The sequence below is a fragment of the Saimiri boliviensis genome, chromosome 8 (genome assembly GCF_048565385.1).
Source record: "Saimiri boliviensis isolate mSaiBol1 chromosome 8, mSaiBol1.pri, whole genome shotgun sequence".
NCBI lineage: Eukaryota > Metazoa > Chordata > Mammalia > Primates > Cebidae > Saimiri > Saimiri boliviensis.
This window is the reverse complement of record NC_133456.1, coordinates 86199028-86225273: the sequence shown is the minus strand read 5'-3', so window position 1 is coordinate 86225273 and position 26246 is coordinate 86199028. Positions and strand designations below refer to the sequence as shown.

Sequence of the window (26246 nt, the reverse complement as noted above, 5' to 3'; positions counted from 1 at the left end):
GAGGACCTGTCAGACTTTTCCAAGCAGCTGCACCATATGATCCCCTTGTGACTGATGGGTGACTGAGGCTCAGAGAGGGAAACTGTCTTCTGCAAGGCAACACAGTGAATATGAAAAAGGAGCTAAAAATGGACATGGGTTCAATGCTGTGCCTTCTCCTCTGATGGCACTACCATCTCACTCTCACTGCAGTTCTCTCCATACCCACTTCTGCTCCTGCATCCCATTCCTTGATCAGCAGCAAATCCCTTCACACCAGTCCCTGCAAAGGCTTCCTGCTGCCACCATCTGTTTGAAGTTCTGCCTCTGAGGGATGACTTAGAAGCCCCTCTGCCATCTGGTCCTAGTGCTGCCTCCTGACACTTTTGCAGCTTTAGTGAGCTATAGTTCACACCCCACACCATTCACCCGTTTTAAGTGTACAATCTAAATCAGTGTCTTTTCATATTCTATACTGCAGGGTCATGCCAGGTCTTCAATTCCATGAAAACACCAGTGCCTTTGCTTCTGGGACTTTGCACACACTGTTGCTTCTGTTTGGAACAGTCTGTATATTTTTTTCTGGCAAATTCAAGATCCTTCACATCTTAGTTGAGATGTTTCTGCTGGAAAGCCTTCCCTGATTGGATGACCTGCAGGATGCTCCCACAGACTCCCTAGGATCGTCCCTGTCACAGCATGGTCTACAGTAGTCTGACTTTTTAAGGTCTGTGACTACATCTTATTCATGTCCAGTGCCTGGCAACGCTCAATTCACTATTGGTTGAATGAACAGAAAGATCTGAAAATATCTAGCATGGCCCTTAGCACACTGTAGAAATCCTGCAAATGTCTGCAGACTGTAATTACCTCCAAGGACAGGGACAGCACCTCCTGTTGGGAACATTCCAGATGGTTTGGGTAATTAAAGGTAAGATTTTTTTTTTTGTCTGGTACCCATGCCACTTCTGGCAACAGCATCCGTTTTCCTTTGGGGAATCACTTCTATTCTACCTTCTGTTCTTGTAGTTATTTATGAGAAGCTACACGGTTCCTGGAATCTGTACGTGACCCAAGGCAGATTAGTTAGATGCAATCCTAACTTATGCTAGATTTTTTTAAAGGGGTGCTTTACTTTTACTAGAATTACTAAGCTTGTGCCTCTCTCTAGAAGAAAACTAACTGCCTGAGAAAAAAGTAGACTTGAGAACTCAACAACGGAGTCCTGATATCAGCTGGATCCAGCTGTGCCTGAAGCCAACCACTGGACATTTTAGTTACTGAGTCAATTTCCATTCCTTTTTAATTGCTTGAGTTCAACTTGTCACCTGCAACTGCAATATTCCTAATCCAGTTAGTAACCCTCTTTCACATACACACATACCCATCACACACCTTACAGACCAAACAGAGGAATCAAGCCAATTCTTGTCCCTAAGTGCAGGTTTACCTACTCACCTCAAATCTAAGTTGTATTTTTCTGAGTTGTGTTGTGTAGTTAACTGTATTTAGCTTTCCTCGTATGGTACTTTCTATACCAAGCTTGTCTGGCCTGTGGGCTGCATGTGGCCCAGGACAGCTTGGTATGCAGTCTAAAACAAATTCATAAACCTAAAACACTGCTTTTTTGTGTTTTTAGTTCATCAGCTGTTGTTAGCGTTAGTGTATTTTATGTATGGCCCAAGACAATTCTCCTTCCAATGTGGCCCAGGGAAGCCAAAGGATTGGACACCCCTGTTGTATATCATAATCAGCAAGTGGACATTTGTAGTGTCCTAAATGGTATCAGGTGGTAAGTCCAGGTGGCTAGAAGAGATGCAATTCTCATTTATAGCCTGGCCCAAATTGAACTCCCAAGAACACACACAATAAGCACTGCTCCCTAAACCTGTGTGCTGGTTCTGCAAAGAGCCTACTAAAACAAACTTGGCTTTTCCTTTTGACTTGATGATGTAAAGGACAAGTCTGTGCATTTACTACCAGTACAATAAGGCAGGAAAGTCTCAAATACTATTTTTTTTTTTTTGAAATGGAGTTTCACTCTTGTTGCCCAGGCTGGAGTGCAGTGGTATGACCTCAGCTCACTGCAACCTTTGCCTCCCAGGTTCAAGTGATTCTCCTGCCTTAGCCTTCTGAGTAGCTGGGACTACAGGCGTGCACCATCACATCCGGCTAATTTTTGTATATTTAGTAGACAGGGTTTTACCATGTTGGCCAGGCTGGCCACACACATTTTAACCACCCATCTTTGCTACAAGGAAAAAAGGCCCAAACCCTGTGTGGGTGAAGAGGCAGACAGACTCAAATGCTCCCGATGCACAGGAATGAGGGGCTTCCCACTCAATCACCAATTACCATTTGCATACTACCCAACCTGGACCTTTCCAGGGCATACTGGACCACTCCACTCCCTAGTTCCTTGGGGTGCAATGAATTGCAGACAGTTTTTTTTTTTTTTTTTTTGAGACGGAGTTTCGCTCTTGTTACCCAGGCTGGAGTGCAATGGCGCGATCTCGGCTCACCGCAACCTCCGCCTCCTGGGTTCAGGCAATTCTCCTGCCTCAGCCTCCTGAGTAGCTGGGATTATAGGCACGTGCCACCATGCCCAGCTAATTTTTTGTATTTTTAGTAGAGACGGGGTTTCACCATGTTGACCGGGTTGGTCTCGATCTCTCGACCTTGTGATCCGCTTGAGCCACCGCGCCCGGCCCTGCAGACAGTTTAATCCATGGGCTTTTGCTGATTCTGTTTTCTCTGCTTGGAATGCCCTTCTACACTGAGGAAGTCTTTCAAGGCCCAGGGCAAAGGTTAGCTCCCCTGTGAATCCTTGTTCCTTTAATATCTGGCATAAGCAGCCATTTTAACTATCTTTAAAGGTCAAGGTTTCTTAACTTGGGTCTGCAGGTCATTATGAATAAGCTTTACAGGGAAATGTCTGTGTCTATGCCCGTGTATGTTACTCTAGAGGGCAGGGTCTGAAATTCCAGATTCTCAGATTCTGTGACCTCAAAAAAAGGTCTTTTGGCCAGGCACAGTGGCTCATGCCTATAATCCGAGCACTCTGGGGGCTGAGGCAGGAGGATGGCTTGAGCTCACAAGTTCAAGATCAGTCTGGGCAACATAGCTAGGTACTGTCGAAAAAAATAACAAAAAATTTTTAAAAGCCCTCTCTTATGTGCCTCTCTCTTGTGAGTTGAGGGCAAGGTTCACAACTCTGTCATCTTACCCTCTCCGGCACTGGTCCAAGATAGTCAAAACTGTTGGCAGAAGGCTGTTAGTGACTTACAGAGGCAACACTTTCACAGGCAAACAGAAAACAGGATGGTTTAATTTGTGGAGTCAAGAGTTGTTTGTTCTTAATTACTGCACTCAACATGCAAATTATATTCACCTCGGTACAGAAATGGCACCCTGTCACTTCCCTGGGATCTTTAATCCAGACAGAATTACTCTTGGGCACCCTTCTCTATGTTTCTACCAAAAACTACTGTCTCTCCCTTCTTACAGCAATATGTAAATTCTATTTTGTTCCGAGCAACTGGGAAATGAGGTCTTTCATCCAAAGGAGTAGCCATTTCCAGTATAGCACCACTGATCTGTCAATGGATTTGATAGATATACTGACATCCAGATCAAGATCTTCCATTATTTATAACCTGTCTCTGATGATCGCAAAGGCACTTTAGTATCTGGCAGTGCCTCAGGGTCACTGATTTTCACTGGACAGAATTAAGGGATATAGAAGGTTTGCTGTATCTGTCCTGGCTCTGGGTATTCACTCTGAAAAGAGTTTATTTGAATATGGTTTTGACATATTTGCTCTCTATGTCTATGTAGGCTCAAAATGAACAATATAAGGAGATTCATTTTGTTCATCCATAGTTTCTAAACCTTTGGTAGTGGAAATGGTTGACTTGTGTAATGAAAGTTAACAATACTAACAAAACTAATGGTAAAACAGAGGGTGTTTGGATCCCAAGAAAACAGGAGTTTCCTGTGGCTAGATGTCGGGCTGACTGCACATAATCATTAGTTATAATTAACATTTCCTCCAAAGATTGGATTTCTGCTAAGATTTTATACATTATCAGTAGCTTGAGGTTTCCCCCTTTCTCTGCATTTCATTACTAGAGTCACCAGAAGGAACATTTAAAACATTTTTTAAATAACAAGTTGCCCACCATACTACTCCTATTTCCTCTAGTTTCAAACATAAAGGGGAACACAGCCCAGACAAAAACAAGCCTTGCTGCACGCCCGCCAGCTCCTGCATCCTCCTTTTTATTCTGAGACGTGCCAGCTCCAAACAAAGTTATGAGGTTAAGTGCAACTCCAAGTTCCTGACACAGCTAATCCCTGCTCGGTCTTCAAAAAATAGAGGTCTGTAATTCCTTTTTGAACATGCCTTCAAAGTGGAGGTCTTTGGCCATGAGCTCTTCTTCGACATCATCGAGTGCCCACTGGTGATCTGTCAGCTCCAAAGCTTCCCACTCTGTCTGTAATGGAAGAGAACACCCAGGCAGGGGAAGAGGGAATTGTTACTGAAAGCTGTAGCTAACCTTTAGTGACCACTTACTCTGGGCCAGAAGCTGGAGTGAGCTATCTGCATGTATAAGCTCATTCAATCTTTTTTTTGTTTGTTTGTTTTTTTGAGACGGAGTTTCACTCTTGTTACCCAGGCTGGAGTGCCATGGCGCGATCTCGGCTCACCGCAACCTCCGCCTCCTGGGTTCAGGCAATTCTCCTGCCTCAGCCTCCTGAGTAGCTGGGATTACAGGCACGTGCCACCATGCCCAGCTAATTTTTTGTATTTTTAGTAGAGACGGGGTTTCACCATGTTGACCAGGTTGGTCTCGATCTCTCGACCTTGTAATCCACCCGCCTCGGCCTCCCAAAGTGCTGGGATTACAGGCTTGAGCCACCGCGCCCTGCAAGCTCATTCAATCTTACAAGGGAAATGCTGCTATCCTCATCCTCTCCTCCCGCCTCAATTTATAGATCAGGAGACCAAGGCTAAGAGGTCAAATAATTTGTTCAAGGTCACTGGCACTAGGAACTAATGGGGCTGAGATTTAAATTTTGGTCTGACTGCAAAGTCCCTCCATCAGCTCACACTCACTAAGCACCTTTGTGCCCCACAGTACTCTTGAGGGATGTACAATAGACAAATTAATGCTTTCTGAGTCTCAGCTCTTTCATCAAGGGATTTGTCATCTGGTTTAAATTGTGCATGCTTTGCTTTGACATAATGGCTCGGGAGATCTTCAGTACGCCTAAGAACACTTGCTCTATCCTTATGTCCAGATACACAATGGCACTTCATTAGTTTGTGGGAGTCCAGTCATTTCTAATCATGGAAATAAAGACTTTGATGGTGTGAACTAAAAAACTATTTTGGCATATAATAATTTGCATGTAAACTAGTAATATGTTGAACAGAAATAAATTTGCAGAATTTTCCAAGAAACTGCATTTCACAAATATTCTATTAATCTGACTACTTTGCCTTAAATTAGTGAGTGTCTAAAAAATGCTTTATGAGTCGGGTGCAAGGGCATGTATTTACAGTCGCAGCTACTCTGGAGGCTGAGGCTAAGGATAGCTTGAGCCCAGGAGTTTCAGCCTGGCCTGGACAACCTATCATTAGACTAGCCTACAAGACTTCATTTTCAGAAAGAAAAAAAAAAAAATTGTTTTAAAAAGCTTGTGAGGTATGGTACCTCACGCCTGTAATCCTAGTACTTTGGGAGGCTGAGGCAGGAAGATCACCTGAGGATGGGAGTTCAATACCAGCCTGGGCAACATAGCAAGATCCCATCTCTACACAATTTTTTAAAAAAATTAGTTGGGTGTGGTGGTGGACGCCTGTAGTACTGGCTCCTCGTGCACCAGTACTGAGGCTGAGGTAGGAGGAATGCTTAAGTCCAGGAGTTCAAGGCTGCAGTGAACTAGGATTGTACCACTGCACTCCAGCCTGGGGGACACAGTGAGACCCTCTCAAAATAAATAAATAAAGCTTATTTAACATGAAATACAAATGTTAGTTCATGAGTGGGTTTTTGAGATATAATTTCCATGTCACAAAATTTACCCCTTGAATGTGTACAATTTAGTGATTTTTAGTATATTCATATGTGCAACCACCACCACTATCTAATTCCAGAACACTTTATCATAACAAAAAGAAACCACATACCAAATAGTAGACGGTTCCCATTATTCACCTTCCACAACCTCTGGCAACTACTACTTTATCTTTTGTGTCTTTTTTTCACTTATTCTGGGTGTATCTGGCCTTTTGTTATGTTCTTTCACTTAGCACGTTTTCAAGGTTCTTCCCTGTTTAACATGATCCAGCACTCTACTCTTACTTATAGCTGAGTAACACTCCATTGTGTATATTCCACTGTACATACAACATACCTTATATTCCAAAATATTCCATTGTTTATCGATTCATCAGATGATGGACATTTGGGTTATACTACTTTTTGATTATTATGAATCATGCTCTGAGTATTCTCACATAAGTTTCTGTCTGGACATAGGTTTTCAGTTCTCTTGAGTATTTACCTAAGAGTGAAATTGCTGGGTCATATAGTAATTATGTTTTAACTGTTTGAGGAATGGGGAAAAAACAGTTTTCCAAAGTGGCTGCACCATCATCAACGATAGGGCTCCAATTTCTCCACATTCTTACCAACGCTTATTATTGTCCATCTTTTTTTATTATAACCACCTGAGTGGGCATGAAGTGGCATCTCACTGTTTTTTAGTTGTTTATTTTTTTCAGACAGGGTCTCATTGTCGCCCAGGGTAAAGTTCAGTGGCGCCATCTCTGCTCACTGCAACCTCTGCCTCCCCGGTTCAAGTGATTCTCAAGCCTCAGCCTCCCAAGTAGCTGGGATTACAGGTGTGCACAACCACGCCTAGCTAAGTTTTGTATTTTTAGTAGAGATGGCATTTCACCATGTTGGCCAGGCTGGTCTCAAACTTCTGACCTCAAATGATCTGCCTGTCTTGACCTCCCAAAGTGCTGAGATTATAGCTGTAAGCCACTGCACTCAGTCAAATTTTTATTTTTTTATTGTGGTAAAATATATGTAACATAACATATGCTACTTTTAAGCATTTAAGATATACAATTCAGTGGAATTAATGACATTCACAATGTATACCCATGTCTACTATCATTTCCAAAGTTTTATGTCCCCTTAAACAGAAAATGCACACAGTAAGAAGTAACTCCCCACTATCCCCCAACCTTTCCTCAGTAACCTCTAACCTACTTGTCTCTGTGAATTTTTCTATTCCAAATATTTTATATAAGTAATATCATGCAATATTTGGGATTTGGGTCTTTGACCCATTTAATTTCTTTTTTCTTTTTAAGACAGGGTCTTGCCGGGCGCGGTGGCTCAAGCCTGTAATCCCAGCACTTTGGGAGGCCGAGGCGGGTGGATCACGAGGTCGAGAGATCGAGACCATCCTGGTCAACATGGTGAAACCCCGTCTCTACTAAAAATACAAAAAATTAGCTGGGCATGGTGGCGCGTGCCTGTAGTCCCAGCTACTCAGGAGGCTGAGGCAGGAGAATTGCCTGAACCCAGGAGGCGGAGGTTGCGGTGAGCCGAGATCGCGCCATTGCACTCCAGCCTGGGTAACAAGAGCGGAACTCCGTCTCAAAACAAAACAAAACAAAACAAAACAAAAAAACAAAAAACAAAAAGACAGGGTCTCACTCTGTTACCCAAGCTGGAATGCAGTGGCACAATCATACCTCACTGAAGCCTCGAACTCCTCAGCTCAAGTGGTCCTCCCATTTATAGGCATGCACCACCATATTTGGCTAATTTGAACCTAATTTTTTTTGTTTTCTTCAGCACTACACATGCCTGTTGAACCATTTGGACTTAATTTTTATACATGGTGTAAAATAGGTGCCCAGCTTCATTCTTTTGCATGTAGATATCCTTTTCCCAGCACTATTTGCTGAATAGAGACTACTCTTTCCCCACTGAATAATGTTGGTACCCTCTTTGAAAATCAATTGTTCATAAATGGATGGGTTTATTTCTGAACTCTCCACTTTATTCCATTGATCTGTATCTCTCCTTATGCCAGTTTTTATTACTGTGCAGTTTTGATTACTATTACAAAGCTGTAGGTTTTAAAACCAGGACATGTAAGTTCTCCATTTTTGCCTCTTTTGATTCCCTTGAATTTCCATATGAACTTCAGGAGCAGATTGTCAATTTCTGCAAGAAAGGGCAGGTAAAATTTTGATAGGGATTGTGTTCAATCTGTGGATAAAATTTGGAGAGTATTGCCATCTTAACAATATTAAGTCTTCCAATCTATGAACATGGATGTCTTTCCATTTATTTAAGTCTTTAATTTCTTTCAGCAATCTTTCAGTTAAAATCTAACAAAAGGCATTTCTTTCATTAAATTTGTTTCTAAGTATTTTATTTCTTTTTTTTTTTTTTTTTTTGTTTGAGACAGAGTGTTGCTCTTGTTACCCAGGCTGGAGTGCAATGGCGTGATCTCGGCTCACCGCAACCTCCGCCTCCTGGGTTCAAGCAATTCTCCTGCCTCAGCCTCCTGAGTAGCTGGGACTACAGGCACGCGCCACCATGCCCAGCTAATTTTTTGTATTTTTAGTAGAGACGGGGTTTCACCACGTTGACCAGGATGGTCTTGATCTCTCGACCTCGTGATCCACCCGCCTCGGCCTCCCAAAGTGCTGGGATTACAGGCTTGAGCCACCGCGCCCGGCCTAAGTATTTTATTTCTTTTGATACTATTATAAATAAAATTGTTTTACTTTCATTTCCAAATCTTCATTACCAGTGTATATAGAAACACATTGATTTTTGTATGTTAAAACTTATTTATTAGCTCTGTTAGTTTTCTTGTGGATTATTTAGGATGATCTATATACAAGACCATGTCATTTGCAAACAAAGATAGGTTTACTTCCTTTCTAATCTGAATGACTTTTTCTTTTTCTTGCTTAACTGCCCTGGATAGTACATCCTGGACAATGTTGAATAGAAGTGGCAAGGACATCCTTATCTTGTTCTTGATCTTAGAGAAGAAGCTTTCAGTGTTTCACCATTGAGTGGGTCTGTCATAGATGCCCTTTATCGGGTTGAGGAACTTCTCTTGTTTTATTTATTTATTTATTTAGAGATGGAGTCCAGTCTGGAGTGCAGTGGCACAATCTCAGCTCACTGCAGCCTCCGCCTCCCAGGTTCCAGTGACTGTCCTACCTTAGCCTCGTGGGTAGCTGGGATTATAGGCATGTGCCACCCTGCCTGGCTCATTTTTGTAGTTTTCCTTTTTTTGAAATGGAATTCACTCTTGTTGCCCAGGCTGGAGTGCAACGTTGCAATCTCGGCTCACTGCAACCTCCACCTCCTGGGTTCAAGTAATTCTCCTGCCTCAGTCTCCCGAGTAACTGGGATTACAGGCGCCCACCACCATGCCCGGCTAATTTTTTTTTGTATTTTTAGTAGAGACAGGGTTTCACTATGTTGGCTAGGCTGGTCTCGAACTCCTGATCTCAGCTGATCCACCCACCCACCTCAGCCTCTCAAAATGCTATGACTACAGGCACGAGCCACCATGCCTGACCTATTTTTGTATTCTTTTTTTGAGACGGAGTTTCGCTCTTGTTACCCAGGCTGGAGTGCAATGGCGCAATCTTGGCTCACCGCAACCTCCGCCTCCTGGGTTCAGGCAATTCTCCTGCCTCAGCCTCCTGAGTAGCTGGGATTACAGGCACGCACCACCATGCCCAGCTAATTTTTTGTATTTTTAGTACAGACGGGGTTTCACCATGTTGACCAGGATGGTCTCAATCTCTTGACCTCGTGATCCACCCGCCTCGGCCTCCCAAAGTGCTGGGATTACAGGCGAGAGCCACTGCGCCCAGCCTATTTTTGTATTTTTAATTGAGATAGGGTTTCACCATGTTGGCCAGGCTGGTCTCAAACTCCTGACCTCAGGTGATCCACCTACCTCGGCCTCCCAAAATGCGGGGATTACAGGTATGAGTCACTGAGCCTCCAGAAATTCCCTTCTATTTCTAGTTTTTATCATGAAACAAAGTAATTTTGTTCTATAAAAATCATACTGGATTTTGCAAATTCTAGAACCTTTTGTGAAAATGCTCTTAGTATTTTTTTTTTAATGTAATTTATATCTGATGTCTGTGGGGTTCAAAAAAGGTTCAAAAGATTCTAAATATTTACCTGGCAGCTCCGACTGGATTATTTTACAGCATCATTGATAGTGTGGATTAAATTTCAGTGAGCATTTACAAACCAGTAAAAGTACTAAGAATCTCCAATTTACTTAATAGATGATTCTGTCTCAGGAAAAAGAGATGTGTAAAATATGTTTTTGCTAAGTTTAAATTAAAACGATGGAACCACACAACACTCCCTGCAAGGAACCTGTTCTTAAAATAATTCTTGATAACACCTTTCTGAGCATCACTGTGGCTTTGGAAGGTGAATGGAGTATATATATACCTTGAAAGCTTTGTTTGTGTCTGCGGGCATGGCCATGGCTGCTCCCGTCATCTGCTCCTGCATCATTCGTGATTGGTCAGCGGCTGCAGCATAAGACACAACTACATGAGTGCCAGGACTCAGCAAGCACCCCAGCACCCAAGGGGAAGAATGGGTTTCACAGAGGTTACAGAACTGGATGACAGCCTCACTGACTGGCTCTGTCACCCATCAGCTATGACTCTGGGAAAGTCACTTTGTGTCTCCTGAAAAATGGGGACAGTAACAGCAGAAGATAGATCACTAAAGGAAGCTCTAAACTTTATTTCAAATTTCAACAATAACAGCCACCTGTTATTGAGCAATTATTGTATGCCAAGTACTTCACTAAGTGCTTTGCATGTTCTACCTCATCCAGTCCTGACAACCCTGCAGGTTAACTGATAAAGTCCTTATTTACAGACAAGCAAATAGAGAATTCAAAGTTAAGTAAGTTGTTAGGCAACTTGTCTGAGGTCCCAGCCAGTAAATAAGAGAGCCGGGATTAGTACTGGCAAGGGCTCTAGTCAATGAACTGACTAATCAAACTGTGTCTTCTTTAAGGTTTAGGTTCACAGGTTTACACTGCTGGTGGTGGATCCCTCATATGATGGCACATACTCTGGGAAATCAAATACTGTCCCAGTCATTGCCAGAGAAAACTGAGATCTTCAGTTTGACCCCTGGAATTTTTAAGACTCTTTCAGAATACCTCAGAAACTGAAGGAAGGAGGCATTTTATTTGACTATGCTATCAAACAGCATAACTTACAAGATTTTTCTGCCTCTAACATGAATGATTCATCTATGGAAGTATTTGCTTAGTAAACCTGACATTGTTCTTACCATTATCTTGGCCCAGAATCAGAGAGTAAATGCTCCGAAGCCCAAATACATTGAGGAAGTACCAGGATGCAGAACTCACCCTGGCAAAGCAAAAGCAAAATGGTGTGGTTAGTTATATCAGAAAGGAATTCAGTTCCCTCTTCCCTACCACCCAAAGTTGTTCAGTGTTTGTAAAGAAGCCACCTTGGATGGGCTATATTCACACAAAGCACAACCACAGAAGAAATACAAGTTGTTAAAGCAGTCTCACCAATACAGAACTATATTTTTAAAAATCCAGAGAGGACTCCCATTCTGAATGCCATTCCCTAGAGGAAATCACAAGTGTTGATGTGTTCAATACTTTTTTTTTTTTAGACGGAGTCTCACTCTGTCACCCAAGCTGGAGTGCAGCAGCACAATCTTGGCTCACTGCAACCTCTGCCATCGGGTTCAAGAGATTCTCCTGTCTCAGCCTCCCAAGTAGTTGGGATGACAGGCACACACCACCATGCATGGCTAATTTTTGTATTTTTAGTAGAGATGGGGTCTCACCATGTTGGCCAGGCTGGTCTCGAACTCCTTACCTCAAGTTATCTGCCCACCTCAGCCTCCTAAAGTGCTGGGACTACAGGCATGACCCACCAGGTGTGTTCCATACTTACAAGAAAGGATAAGAGGTCGATTTCAGAAAATACAGTACTGAGGACTATAGCTACTGGGAGAGCCATTCCAAGTTTTGAACTATATCACCTAGGCTTTCTTTAGCTTAGGTTTTCTACTCTACCTCCATAAAATAAATATGCTTGCATATAATAAAAACAAAAATGAGTATGGAAAATGATAAATGTCAATTCCTACATAGGCTTCATAGGTTGCTATGAGGTTAAAATATGGAAAGCACCAAGCACAATGACTAGAACTAATGAAAACTATTAACACTATCATGAGTAGTAATGTACTTTGAAAAAAATAATAATACAAACTTCCACTCCCATAAGCTCCAGGGTATTACTAAAAATGATTGATTGGTCAGAATTCCTGGCTTAAACTTTTAACTTTCCAGCGGTTGATACACTGACCTCTGCATTCTTAAACCCCCAGTTGTGACAGAAAAGAGGTGACACATTCTTTCCTTTTGCTACATTCATGTAAAAGTTGCCATAAACCACCCATGGCATTTTGAGTGAAGTTTCAATGAAAAAAAAGAAACTTTGGTCAGGTATGGTGGCTCATGCCTGTAATGCCAGCACTTTGGGAGGCTGAGGCAAGTGGATCACTTGAGGTCAGTAGTTTGAGACCTGCCTGGCCAACATGGTGAAATCCTGTTTCCATGAAAAATACAAAAATTAGCTGGGTATGGTGGTCCACGCCTGTAATCCCAGGTACTCGGGAGGTTGAGACGGAAGAATTGCTTGAACCCAGGAGGCGGAGGTTGCAGTGATATCGTGCCACTGCACTCCAGACTGGGCGACAGAGTAAGACTCTTGTCTCAAAAAAAAAAACCTTTAAAAACCAATTCCAATGAAGTATGCAGATTAGAAATCCTCATCTTTAAGGGACACTGGCTTTAGATTTTGGTTTGGTTTGTGTGGTTTTTGTTTTCGGTTTTTTGAGACATGGTCTTGCTCTGTTGCCCAGGCTGCTCTCAAACTCCTGGCCTCAAGTGATCCTCCCGCCTTGGCCTCCCAAAGTGTGGTTTGTGTTTTTATTAAACTAGAGAAAGTTCTTACCAGGATGCATCTAATGTGAGCAGTTCAATTCCTTGCTGTAACATAGGCTTAAAACGGAGGGTCAGTGGAAATGGGACCTTCGCTGCAGAGAAGAAAAAGTTCACAACCACTCTAAGTTGTTTTATTTTTAGAATAAGTGTGAATCTTTCCCTGAGGAGGTGAGAATTCTGTGCCACATAGCTTTTGGAAAACAATTTCCACAAGGAAATCTGTGGCAATTTCTGAAGAAAAGACAGTCAAAATACCACTGTGCTCTAGTTTCCCTGAATAATACCTGCTTCTAGCTTACTGAGGAAGCAGGGACTCAAACTGAGCTGTCCTGAAATTTGGGAAAAAAACCTGCACTGATCTATTAAGCCCTAAGTGGAATATATATATACATAGAACTATGTTACTAAGAAACCAAAGTGATTAAAATCAAATCAACTTATAACAAATAGAAAATTCACCCTAACACCTAGCAAATGAAGTCAAACAAAATAGAAATAGGCTTCCCTTTATCCTGTTCAACTAGAATACCATATTAGTTTTGGAAGTAAGCTAGACAAAGTCACTTGCTTGACTCTAATCTAGCTAAAAAGCATCCAAATCATGAACTTAGGATCATTTTTGGGCAAAAGCCGTAAAAATAATCACATTAAATTTTTTGTTCAAAGACTGTTATCAGTTTCCACAAGAAAACACAGGACCTGTGAGATTAGTGTCTCAGTAGTACTTGAATTTCTCTGAGTAACATGAAGTCTGCTGGGTCTGTAACTTACTTGTGACAAAGCCTGAGAATGTCATGTTGATCCATCCACCAATAAGAATCATAGGAAGGACATTTGTTACATTCCCTTTCATCATGTCTGTCAGCATAGTAGGATCTAAGAAAAAAGCACCAACAAGAAACCACTGAGTTACCTCTGTTTCAGGGACTTTCTCCTCATTATCTATACATTTTTAATGTACTTGATAATTAAGTTTATTGTTTAAAAAAATTAAAATGACATAAAAACATATGATGTACAGTTCTTCTAAGCCCACTCCCTAAACACTTAACTGTCTGTTATATGTCCTTCCATCTTTCTGTCTATACATATACACTATAAATTTTATGTATATATACACACATACAAAAAAGAGATACTATGTTTATAATTATTAATGTATTTGTGGATGATATTTCCATAGTGGTATAACAGCTCCCTCTCAATATTTTCTGCTATAATAGTTCCCTCTCAATATTTTCTTTCTTTTTTGAGACAGTCTCACTCTATCGCCCAGGCTGGAGCACAGTGGAACGATCTCAGCTCACTGCAACCTCTGCCTCCCAGGTTCAAGTGATTCTCATGCCTCAGCCTCCTAAGTAGCTAGGCTTACAGGCACACGCCACCATGCCCAGCAATTTTTTGTATTTTTAGTAGAGATGGCATTTCCCCATGTTGGCCAGGCTGGTCTCCAACTCCTGACTGACCTTATGTGAGCCGCCCGCCTCGGCCTCCCAAAGTGCTGGGATTACAGGCATAAGCCACTGTACCCAGCCTCAATATTTTCAGTGTCTGCATAGTATTCCACTGTGTGGTCACACCAATCACTTTTAAGTAGACCTATAGATTGGTTACATTGCTTTTTTCTTTTTTTTGAGACAGAGTCTTGCTCTGCCACCCAGGCTAGAGTGCAGTGGCACAGTCTCAGTTCACTGCAACCTCTGCCTCCTGGGTTCAAGCAATTCTCCTGCCTCAGCCTCCCAAGTAGCTATGATTATAGGAACCCACCACCATGCCCAGCTAATTTTTGTATTTTTAGTAGAGACAGGGTTTCACCATTTTGGCCAGGCTGGTCTCGAACTCCTGACCTCATGATCCACCCGCCTTGGCCTCCCAAAGTGCTGGGATTACAGGTGTGAGCCACCACGCCTAGCTGTTTCCATTGTTTTTGCCAATAAATGATAAATGATGCTGCCGACAACCATCTTGCATATACATCTGCATGTTTATGTGTTTCTGTAAGAGAACATCTTAGAATTTCTAGGTCTAAGGATTTGTACATTTAAAATTGATAGACATTGTCAGACTGTCAGCAAGGCTCCAACTCTTGCCACTCCTGCCAATGGTGAGGGGGCCTAACTTCTATGACCTTGACAATAGTGGATCCTGTCCATCTTTTCAATCTTTTGACAGCTTAATGGTGTAAAAAGAAAGAGTACCTTGTTTTAATTGATATTCCATGGATTATTAGTGACATCAAGTAACTTTTCATATATTTAATGGTCTTTTGTTTCTTGTAAATTTTCTTAAAAACTTGTTTAAAAAATTAACTCCATAAAACCTAGTCACTCTTTAAAAAAAAAATTAATTACAGTATCTTCTGTATGGGTTTAAAATAGCTGGCCATCTCAGCTAAAGAAATAAGTAGTACTAAAATGAGAGGAGAGTCAACAAAGAACAGCAAATTACTTTGCTTTACTTTTAACATGCTGTATTTTTCACATGACTGCGATCAATGAAGTAGAAAATGTTAGAGCCAACACTGTAGGGTAGACCAAACAGTCACATCTAACAACAAAATGGCAGGTCTTGGAAGCAGCACACTCTTCCTCATTCAGGCAGAAGCTGGGCAGCCATCTGTCGGCAAGGTGATCCAGACACTGGGTGAGAGCCACGCTAGAATGCTTTTCCAACTGTACTCCCCAGAACCCTGGGTTCTGAGAACAGCAATGAGGAAGGACCCAGGGACAATGGCTCTGGACCCCCTGACTCCATCAGCTGAGAATTATTATTTTTTTTAATCCACTTTATACCCTGGGGTTCTCAAAAAATCTAACTGAAAAAGAGAATTCCATTTCTATAGATCCCTACATTAGATGAAGGATTACTATCTTCTGCAATTTGACATTTAAATAAAATGACACCCTCCGTGCCCTCTCCCCCTGACACCCCACCCCACTCAATGACCCATGTTTAAAAATCTTCCTTAAAGATGAGTGAAGGCAAACATACCAGTCATAGGAGAAGGTGGCACTACCTTCCTTTTAGTTTTTTTGAAAAATCCATCCTCTGGGTTGTTGAAATAATATTTTCGTGTCAAGAAAGACTAGTAGGAAAAAAAAGCATTTTAAGTCTAAGAACTATGACACAGCAAACTGTCAAATTATTCCCCAGGGGCTTAGTCAGAAGGCCTTTAGGATATGCTGTTCCGCTTAGAGCTGTCAGCCTACTTGGCAGGCGACCCGACACTTTAGCTGATTCACATTTAAAAACAATTTCCTAAGAAGGGTGAGGTCATCACGACAACGAACACTACCGGGCCACAGCTTAATTACTAAGTTGCCAACCTTCAGCTTTCCCCAAAGAGCCCCTTATAAAACATTCAGATATCTACCGCCCAACAGTGAATCGTGGAGCTTTTTAATAAAAGACAAATGAGTACCTGTTTGGGAATGTATTTTCCATTTTCCCTGAGGACTCTGCTTCGAATTAGGACTTGACTGAAAAATACAACCAACACAATGAGATTTTTTAAAGTGAAACACTAGAAGAAAACGGGAGAGTAAAGTAGAAGACCTATTTAAACACAAGAGAGGGCCTATTTGGCAACAGCTATGTGTGGAAACTTTCCAAAATACAGTGTCTTTAAAACCAATGTAAACATATTTAACCTAACAATTAGGTTTTCAGAAAAGTATTTTTCAGAAGTGACTATGTCTCTGAACAAATGAGGAAGGTACATTTGGGACATTATATTCAACTTTTTCTTGTTTCATAATAAGCTAGGAAGACACTTTCTCTGAGTGAAAAGAATAGCAGTTGGACACTGCTCAGAAGATCTGTGGTCAGAAGAAAGGGAGAGGAGCAAGGATAAAAGAAGGAATTTCTTACTACCTATATAGAAATGAGAACAGGCCTTGAGAGGGTTGCTATCTGATGGACAAATAGAAATTCTACCCAGGATTCAGACTATTAAAAAGCTCTCAGTAAACATTAATTGAATAAATAAATGAAATTACTAGGTGATCTTAAATCAACTATTAAAGCCATAGTTCATCATTAAATATTGTGTAAGGCTGGGTGCAGTGGCTCATGCCTGTAATCCCAGCACTTTGGAAAGCGAAGGCAGGTGGATCATTTAAGCCCAGGAGTCTGAGACCATCTGAGACCAGCCTGGGCAACACAGCAGGACCCTGTCTCTCAAAAAACAAAACAAAACAAAAAAAAAACCAAACAAATTTTAGTCAGGCTAATGGCACATGCCTGTAGTCACAGCTACTCAGGAGACTGAGGTAGAAGGATCACCTGAGCCTGGGAGGCAGAGGTTGCCATGAGCTGAGATTGTGCCACTGCATGCCAGCCTGGGCGACAGTTGAGACCCTGCCTTGGGAAAAAAAAAAAAAAATTTAGTGTTATGCAACAAGTGGGTGTTGCTAAGATACAAATGAAAAATAAAACAGATCAAAATATTAACTTTTCTAGGTACTCAGGTTCATTAGAGGAGGAAAGAAGGAAAAGGCCCTTAAATTAATGGAAATCCTTCTTGAAATGCAAAAAAAAAATTATGGACAGAAATGAACATATAAATACTGTGCTAGGCTTTTTCTCTCTACTCAATACAAATCACTTGTTCTAAGCAGTCAGTACCCCTGGGGTCTCCCTTGTCACCTTATACATATTCTAGCTTCTCCACATGCTGGGAATGTTCCAGTGCGCTTTCCTTTACAAGTTCTAATCCATCATGCCTTAACACCTTCTTCAAGCCTCAGCATTTCCATAGAGCTTTTCCCAACGCCTGGAGCACTCATGGAATTCTCTCTGCTTCCTCCTCCTGAGCTCATTATGCTATATAGTTCTTCACTTTATCTACAGGGCTACAGAGTTAACATGTAATACGTTCTCCTCCCTGGGTGCTAGTCTAAAGATATTCAAAGTGTGGTCAATGTACCAATGCTGGTCTGTGATAAGCACAGACATTGGAAGTAAGGATTTAGAGACTTTTATAATAATTTGACATCGTCACAACATCCAAATACATGATCAAAATATTTTACACAAGTATTAGCCTACAAGAGATTAGAAATTAAAAAAACCAAAAAACCCAAAACTGGTCCTTCACCGCTGACAGTTGTAAGAAGCACTAGCTCTAGAGCAATGGGTAAAAACTTAAGATCTGGAGTTGAACAGATGTGTTCAATCCATCTCTGCCACTTACCAGCCATGTGATCTTCGGCAAGTCACTTAAATTCCCTAAGCCTCTATTCATGTTCTGTACAAGGATAAATTTATTCTTTAATTGAACAAATATTTCTTGAACTTCAAAGCACCAGGTGACATGAAGAACAGTGACCAAAATACAAATCTCTTACAGAGGTTAAAGTCCAGTGAGGGAGAAAGACATTAACAAAATAATCAGAGTAATAAATGTGAAGTTCAATTATCATGCCATAGGAAGAGAGATGGATGGTATTGCAGGAGTGCATAATGGGGAGGTGATGGATTCTGGGAAGTCAAGGTCTGAGAGACAGGTTTGCTGAGGAGGTAGGATTAAGCTGGACTCTTCAGGATGAGTGAGGATTACCTTGGCAAAGTGCTGGTGTAAACAAAATGGGCAAAAGCCTCATAGAAGTAAACACTCTGCCTCTGAGGACCTGAGGAAAGACCGTATAGTGGAGAACTACAGAAAATGTGGTGAAAACAAGACTTGAGAGGTGTGCAAGGCCAGACTATACAAAATCATGTGGTCCCACTGTATTTTTTTGAGATAGAGTCTCACTCTGTTGCCCAGGCTGGAGTGCAATGGCACAAACCCAGCTCGCTGCAACTTCCGCCTCCTGAGTTCAAGTGATTCTCCTGCCTCAACCTCCTGAGTAGTTGGGACTACAGGCATGCACCATCATGCCCAGCTAATTTTTATATTTTTAGTAGAGATGGGGTTTCACCATGTTGGCCAGGCTGGTCTTGAATTCCTGACCTCAGATGATCTGTCTGTATTAGCCTCCCAAAAGTGCTGGGATTATAGATGTGAGCAACCAAACCCAGCTGGGTCCCACTGTATTTTTTTTTAATCTTTTTTGAGACAGTCTCAGCTCACTGCAACCTCTGCCTCCCGGATTCAGGCAATTCTTCTGCCTCAGCCTCCCTAGTAGCTAGGACTACAGGTGCATGCCACCATGCCTGGCTAATTGCTTGTATTTTTAGTAGAGATGGGGTTTTACCATGTTAGGTGGTGGTCTCTGTCTCCTGACCTGTGATCTGCCTGCCTCAGCCTCCCAAAGTGCTGGGATTACAGGCATGGGCCACTGCACCTAGCCGCGAACGGACATTTATATTACATTTAGAAAAATATTTTATACTGCTAGGCACAGTGGCTCATGCCTATAATCTCAGCATTTTGGAAGGCTGAGATGGAAGGATCACTTGAGCCCAGGAGTCTGAGACCAGCCTAGGCAACACAGGAGACCCTATATTTGCAAAAAATTTAAACATTTGCTGGGCATAGTAGCATATGCTTATAGTCTCAGCTACTCGGGAGGCTGAGGTGGGAGGATCACTTGAGCCTGACATGGTGAGGCTGCAGTAAGCCATGACTGTGCCACCACATTCCAGCCTGGGTGACAGAGCAAGACTTGTCTCTTAAAAAAGAAAAAAAAAAAGTTTACAACTAAAAAACACCTTTTTCTTGGATTTAGGCTGGTTCAGTGTGTACAGCATTTTACCCAAGTCAAATGATGACTTGATGAGGCCCAGCCACTCCCATGTCAGAGCTGGTATATAATAATAATAATAATCCAAATACCTCACTTTAGGGATGCAGCAATTATAACCAGAGATAAACAGTGTTATCTAGAGCAGTGGTTGGTTCTCCTTGGGGGTGGTACTGCCCTCTAGGGGGCCCGTGGAAATCTGTGGAAATTTCTGATCGTTAAAATGATGGAATTGAGGGGAAAAATCATGTAACTGTCAATTGTAAGACGTAAGAAATGATTATCTCTCAGTCCTGGGGACAGTCACATAACACAAAGAATTTTCCCATGTCCCACATGACTTTTGAGTATCTCACCAAATTGTTTTGTTTTGTTTTGAGGAGTCTTGCTCTGTCAACCTGATTGGAGTGCAGTGACACAATCTTGGCTCACTGTAACCTCCGCTTCCTGGGTTCAAGTGATTCTCCTGCTTCAGCCGCCCGAATAGCTGGGACTACAGGTGCACGCCACCATGCCTGGTTAATTTTTGTATCTTTAGTAGAGACAGGCTTTTGTCATGTTGGCCAGGCTCATCTCGAACTCTTGACCTTAAGTGATCCGCCTTGGCCTCCCAAAGTGCTGGGATTACAGGTGTGAGCCACCACACCTAGACCAACAAATTGTTTTTAATTATCTGAGCCTCAAACCTAATAATTCCATTGTGGGAAGTGGACATGGTTCTTATACTAAATTTGCAAGTATGTAAGTACTGAGTAACTAGAAGGAAAATTGCACTTTGTTTTGCTCAGAACTTTACCAAGAGTGGTACACCATCTAGGAAAATCACTTTGAGGCAGAACTGCCTTCTGTAATCGTTGAGTAGTTAACACATCTGTTAACAGTCTACAGTGAGGCCTATCCCAATTACGGTGATTTTATAGCTAGGTGCAGACAACTGACTTCTGCATTACACCTTCTAGGACAGCTGTTCACAAGCATTTATAAAACATTAATTATTTTATTACAAATTATTCTCCTTTTATTTCTTCTGATTGTTACAACTAGGGTGTTACATTCCTTTTTACTTATTTATTTACTTTTGAGACAAAGTCTCACTCTGTTGCCCAGGCTGGAGTGTAATGGTGCAATCGTGGCTCACTGCAACCTCCACCTCCTGGCTTCAAGTGACTCTCCTGCCTCAGTCTTCCAAGTAGCTGGGAATACAGGTGCATACCACCATACCAGGTAATTTTTGTATTTTTAGTAGAGACGGGGTTTCACCATGCTGGCCCGGCTAGTCTCAAACTCCTGACCTCAAGTGGTCTGCCCGCCTCGGCCTCCCAAAATGCTGGGATTACAGGCATGTGCCACTGGACCTGGCCATTATATTCCTTCTTAAGAACATGTTTGACCGGCCGGGCGCGGTGGCTCAAGCCTGTAATCCCAGCACTTTGGGAGGCCGAGGCGGGTGGATCACGAGGTCGAGAGATCGAGACCATCCTGGTCAACAAGGTGAAACCCCGTCTCTACTAAAAATACAAAAAGTTAGCTGGGCACGGTGGTGCGTGCCTGTAATCCCAGCTACTTAGGAGGCTGAGGCAGGAGAATTGCCTGAGCCCAGGAGGCGGAGGTTGCGGTGAGCCGAGATCGCGCCATTGCACTCCAGCCTGGGTAACAAGAGCGAAACTCCATCTCAAAAAAAAAAAAAAAAAAAAAAAAAAAAGAACATGTTTGTGGCCAGGCAAGATGGCTCACACCCTGTCTCTACTAAAATACAAAAATTAGCCGAACATGGTGGTATGTGCCTGTAATCCCAGCTACTCAAGAGGCTGAGGCAGGAGAATTGCTTGAGCCCAAGAAGTGGACGTTGCAGTGAGCTGAAATTGTGCCACTGCACTGTAGCCTGGGCAACAGAGTGAGAATCTGGTCTCAAAAAAAAAAAAAAAAGTTCTTGTATATAGACTACACTAACTGTGAATTACATTTTGGGGTTACAAAAGAAAGCTTTACAATATTATATAATTCAGAACCATTGCTCTAATAGTGAACCAGGGGCAGAAAATTTTGGCAGAGAATCAATGACAGCAGGAATCATGGTTGAAGAGGATTTAACTTGAGAGTGAGACTGACCTGAGTTCAAGTACAGGCATAACATTTGCCTACTTTGGTTACTTTGGGAAAGCTGCTTAACTTTTCCAGGCTTCCTTTTCTTCAATTGGAAACATGGGTTTAGGAGTAACTACCTCAGTGCTAATGTAAGAACAAAATAAGAAAAATTTATAGGTGCCAATAAATGCTAAATGTCTGAGTTTCCCCCACTTTGCATTTTTCTACAGCCTTTCTTTCTGTGGTAAATTGACTTGTTAAGGTTTGCTCCAGGGTGCGGTGCTGGCTCTGGTCAGTTCTGAAACTAATGCCACAGAAAGATAACGTGATTGCTGTGGTATAATGGAAAAAGCCCCAGACCAGAAGACTTGCTGTAAAGTTCTGAATGTCACCATGTGTGACCATGGAACTTAAAACCATAAGTTAATGAATATAAGTGCTTAGCATAGTGCCTGATGTAGAGTAAATGATTATCATTCTTCTTGGCATAATTGGGAAGAACTAACTGAAAATTTTACAGCAGTGCCTCCTAAACTTGAGTCATTCTCATGTCATGTTAGAATTTTTGTCTAGTGCTGTACCATTACATATTTAATACCTTTTATGTATCAACTTTTTTCCTACCTATGTGTTCTTTATGTTTTTTTTTTTTTTTGAGACAGTTTCGCTCTTGTTGCCCAGGCTGGAGTGCAATAGGGCAATCTCAGCTCACTGCAACCTCCGCCTCCCGGGTTCAAGTGATTCTCCTGCCTCAGCCTCCTAAGTAACTGGGATTATAGGCATGTGCCACCATGCCCAGCTAATTTTTTATTTTTAGTAGAGATGGGGTTTCTCTATGTTGGTCAGATTGGTCTCAAACTCCCGACCTCAGGAAATCTGCTGGCCTTGGCCTCCCAAAGTGCTGGGATTACAGGTGTGAGCTGGCGGTTACTACCTATATGTTTTTAATTTAAAGGAATCTTTAAATTACCAGCAAATGGAAACCCAATATTACTTGTCACAAAAAAGAGAGTAACTTAAAATAAGTACAGTAGAAACAAAACAACATTACATTTTAACTACATACTGTTACCCTGTGTAAAGTTCTTAGCCTGAGGCTTACTCTCTTTATTAAAACGAGAAATTATTAAGTGAGAGGGAGGTGCTAAAGATACAGCAGCACTTACCTGAGATTGTTTCTGAAAGTAATGAGAACAACTGACTGAAAATTTTTCCTAAGAGACAAAGTCTCACTATGTTGCCCTGGCTGGTCTCCAACAATCCTCCTGCCTCAGCATCCCAAGTAGCTGGGAGAAACTATTATTTTAATATGAAGGGGTACATGGCTAGATATCCACCTACAATCATCTCAAATACCTGTCTCTGTATATAAATATTGCAATGAGGGGCTGGGCGTGGTGGCTCAGGCCTGTACTCCCAGTTCTTTGGGAGGCCAAGGCGGGTGGATCACCTGAGGTCAGGAGTTTAATACCAGCCTGGCCAACATGGTGAAACCCTGTCTCTACTAAAACTACAAAAATTAGCCAGGTGTAGTGGCTGGCGCCTGTAATCCCAGCTACTCGGGAGGCTGAGACAGAAGAATCGCTTGAACCTGGGAGGCAAGGCTGCAGTGAGCTCAGATGGCGCCACCGCACTCCAGCCTGGGCAACAAGAGCAAAACTCTGTCTCGAAAATAAATAAATAAAAATAAATACTGCAATGAATTATGTGAGGAACTTGCCTCCACTCTAGGAGGGGAAATGATAATTACAATTCCTTACATCTCTAATGGCAATTTTACAGTTTGCAAAGAGCTTAGGTACTTAGCATCTCGACTGACCATTGCAACAGTAATTTAGTAGAACGCGGATTATCACACTGACCTGACCGGATGTTACAAAGACTAGAAGCAGTAACGCACCTGGCACTCTTCCCAACGAAAGGGTGGGATGAGATAGTTCATAGGTATACCTAGCGAGGGTTGGCGACTAACTTAGATTAACAGCACTGTTTTTTCCAACACTCCATACGTCCTAGATCCCGTGCTAAGAGTTTTACAAACATCATCAAATTTGATTCCCACCTGTCTATGAGGCAGGTACTGCTATCAGCCACATCTCACAGAAAACAAAAGCGAAACACAGAGGTAACGGGTAAGGTCACCGTGCCAGTGGGGGCGCGGCGTGAACCCAGGCAAATTGACACAACTCCTGCACTTTCCTGCCCAAGGTCACGGCAGTGTGAGGTAGGCTGGAGAAGGGAGGGCGCTGACCTGTCAGACACTTGTTCCTGGGTGAGCTTCTTGTCGCTCTGCAGCAGGATGGACACGTAGTGGCGGATCATGCCTACGAAGAAAGTGATGATTACGATGGGTAGGACCACCCAGAGGCGGATGTTGGAGTCGAGCAACAGTTCTGGCCCTGCCATCGTCACTGAAAGCTGGCTCCCAGCAGGCGATGGGCGAGCTTCTCTTCTCTGGGGCGCAGTTGCTTCTCTTCGATTTCGCCTCCGGGCCTTCCCACGCCCCTTTGCCGGGCTAGCTCAGAACTCCGCTGCAGCGGTGAGCCCAGGGTACTGACTTCAGCTGGGCTGCCCGGCCTTCCACTTCCGGCGCGGAAGTTGACGTCACGTCGTGGCGCCCCTCGGTGGCGTCAGAGTGGCGTCGGGCTTGGCGGGAAGGTCGAAAACGACGGGCGGCGACGGCTTCTCGGTGGGTAAGTAGGGCGGTGGTCTTAGTCTCTCGAAGCCCCGCTCCTCTGCGGCCTAATCTCTAAGCCCGGGCCGCGGTTGGCGTTCTCCTCTGGGTCTCTGCGCCCTGAACCTCGGCCTCCTCGTCTGCTCTGAGATGGGATAATTCCCACAGGTACCTCTCTGCGTCGTTCACAGGAAGAAACGAGAAAGGTTTTTACCCTCACCCCCTTCCAGATGAACCCAGTCCAGGCGGTCGGCCTCAACTCCCATCTGTTGGGCTTCTCTGGGAGCCTCATGGTATCACACGTGTTAAGGCCGGGTGCTTCGAAGCCGGACGTCCTGACTTGCCTTAGTTTTTCCATCCGCAAGATGGCTGATAATGGTTATCCGTGTTAACTGTGGCGGCGCTAAATAAAAAGCTTAGCACAGTGCCCGGTACCTCCTAAGTGTTAACCGTTATTATAAGTCAGTATTATCATTTAAGAGTAAGTATAGGTGGTGAAGAGCGCGGCTGCTGGAGCCAGACTGCCTGAGTTAGAATCCCAGTTCTGCCACTGACGATGAGAAGAATCATGATACCCACCTCAGAAAGTTTTGTGGGAAATAAACGAATTATTAAACATAAAGCACTTGAAACAGTTTTTGTTAGCTTTTAGCATTTCCCCTGCCCTGCCAGCTTTTCTCACTCTGAATATTCTCAGAAGTTTTCTTTATGCCAGTAAGTATGCTGGGCATTAGGGACATTGAGTGAGACTGGGTTCCTGCTCTCAGAGAGCCCCAGTCTAGTGTGAGGTCAGGGGTCCTAAATATACCCTGTGGAAAAGGGAAGCTGCAATAGCAAACGCCCTTAGGGAGAGGAGGAACTCTTTTCAAGGAAGGTGACATTTGATTGAATGTTTAGGTCTGAGTAGGAATTTCCAGGCAAATAAGAGCACTTCAGATGAACACCTTTGTGCAAAGGGACTGAGACCACGAAGTTTCTGATTTACAAGATAAACTAAAAGGTCATGTGGTTCAGGCACTCCCCTACCTCTGTCTCATTTTTCTTTTTTTTTGAGACGGAGTTTCGCTCTTGTTACCCAGGCTGGAGTGCAATCGTGCGATCTCGGCTCACCGCAACCTCCGCCTCCTGGGTTCAATCGTGCGATCTCGGCTCACCGCAACCTCCGCCTCCTGGGTTCAGACAATTCTCCTGCCTCAGCCTCCTGAGTAGCTGGGATTACAGGCACGCACCACCAAGCCCAGCTAATTTTTTCTATTTTTAATAGAGACCGGGTTTCACCATGTTGACCAGAATGGTCTCGATCTCTTGACCTCGTGATCCCACCCCCCGTCTCAGCCTCCCAAAGTGCTGGGATTACAGGCTTGAGCCACCGCGTCCGGCCCTCTGTCTCATTTCTAACTCCACATCTCCTTGTTTCAGTATGAGTATTTATTGCCTGGATTCTTCTTCTCATACCTCTTTTACTGGCTAACTCTTGTTTCGGCCCTCAAGTCCCTGCTTAAAAATCATTTCTTCAGGTTAGGCACGATGGCTCACGCCTGTAATCCCAGCACTTGGGGAGGCTGAGGTGGGTGGATCACTTGAAGTCAAGAGTTTGAGAACAACCTGGCCAACATGGTGAAACCCTGTTTCTACTTTAAAAAAAAAATTACTTCTTCAGGGAGATTGTCCCTAAGAAATGTCCTTGCTTCTCTTTACCACCCCTTCTAGCAACT

The 26246-nt window shown here is 42.9% G+C and overlaps 2 protein-coding genes across 6 annotated transcripts in view; one reads left to right on the top strand and one right to left on the bottom strand.

The window, feature by feature from the left end:
• Positions 1–3276: 3276 nt before the first annotated feature.
• Positions 3277–24449, bottom strand: EMC3 (ER membrane protein complex subunit 3). The gene is made up of 8 exons (XM_003927080.4): positions 24109–24449; positions 16508–16565; positions 16078–16171; positions 13858–13962; positions 13097–13178; positions 11385–11464; positions 10521–10603; positions 3277–4475 (listed from the first exon to the last, which is right to left on the bottom strand). Exons 1-8 carry the CDS (start codon positions 24261–24263, stop codon positions 4347–4349), a joined length of 786 nt encoding a protein of 261 aa, XP_003927129.1. The 5' UTR covers positions 24264–24449; the 3' UTR covers positions 3277–4346.
• Positions 24450–26246, top strand: part of FANCD2 (FA complementation group D2) — a 70794-nt gene continuing 68997 nt past the window's right edge. For 3 of the 5 annotated variants that reach the window (XM_074404804.1, XM_074404802.1, XM_074404801.1), the window contains exon 1: positions 24450–24550. The gene's annotated coding sequence lies outside the window, so the exon portion shown is untranslated. The remainder of the gene's footprint in view (positions 24551–26246) is intronic. The other 2 variants (XM_039478751.2, XM_074404803.1) reach the window with 2 other exon arrangements.

What these genes read in the sequence shown, in the direction of transcription:
- EMC3 (XM_003927080.4), bottom strand. Translation starts at nt 24,263, where the DNA reads ATGGCAGGGCCAGAACTGTTGCTCGACTCCAACATCCGCCTCTGGGTG. An exon ending in GAAAATACATTCCCAAACAG is followed by an intron (nt 16,172 to 16,507) that starts GTACTCATTTGT and finishes TTTTCCTACTAG; the next exon opens with TCTTTCTTGACACGAAAATA. An exon ending in GCCACCTTCTCCTATGACTG is followed by an intron (nt 13,963 to 16,077) that starts GTATGTTTGCCT and finishes CTTTTTTCTTAG; the next exon opens with ATCCTACTATGCTGACAGAC.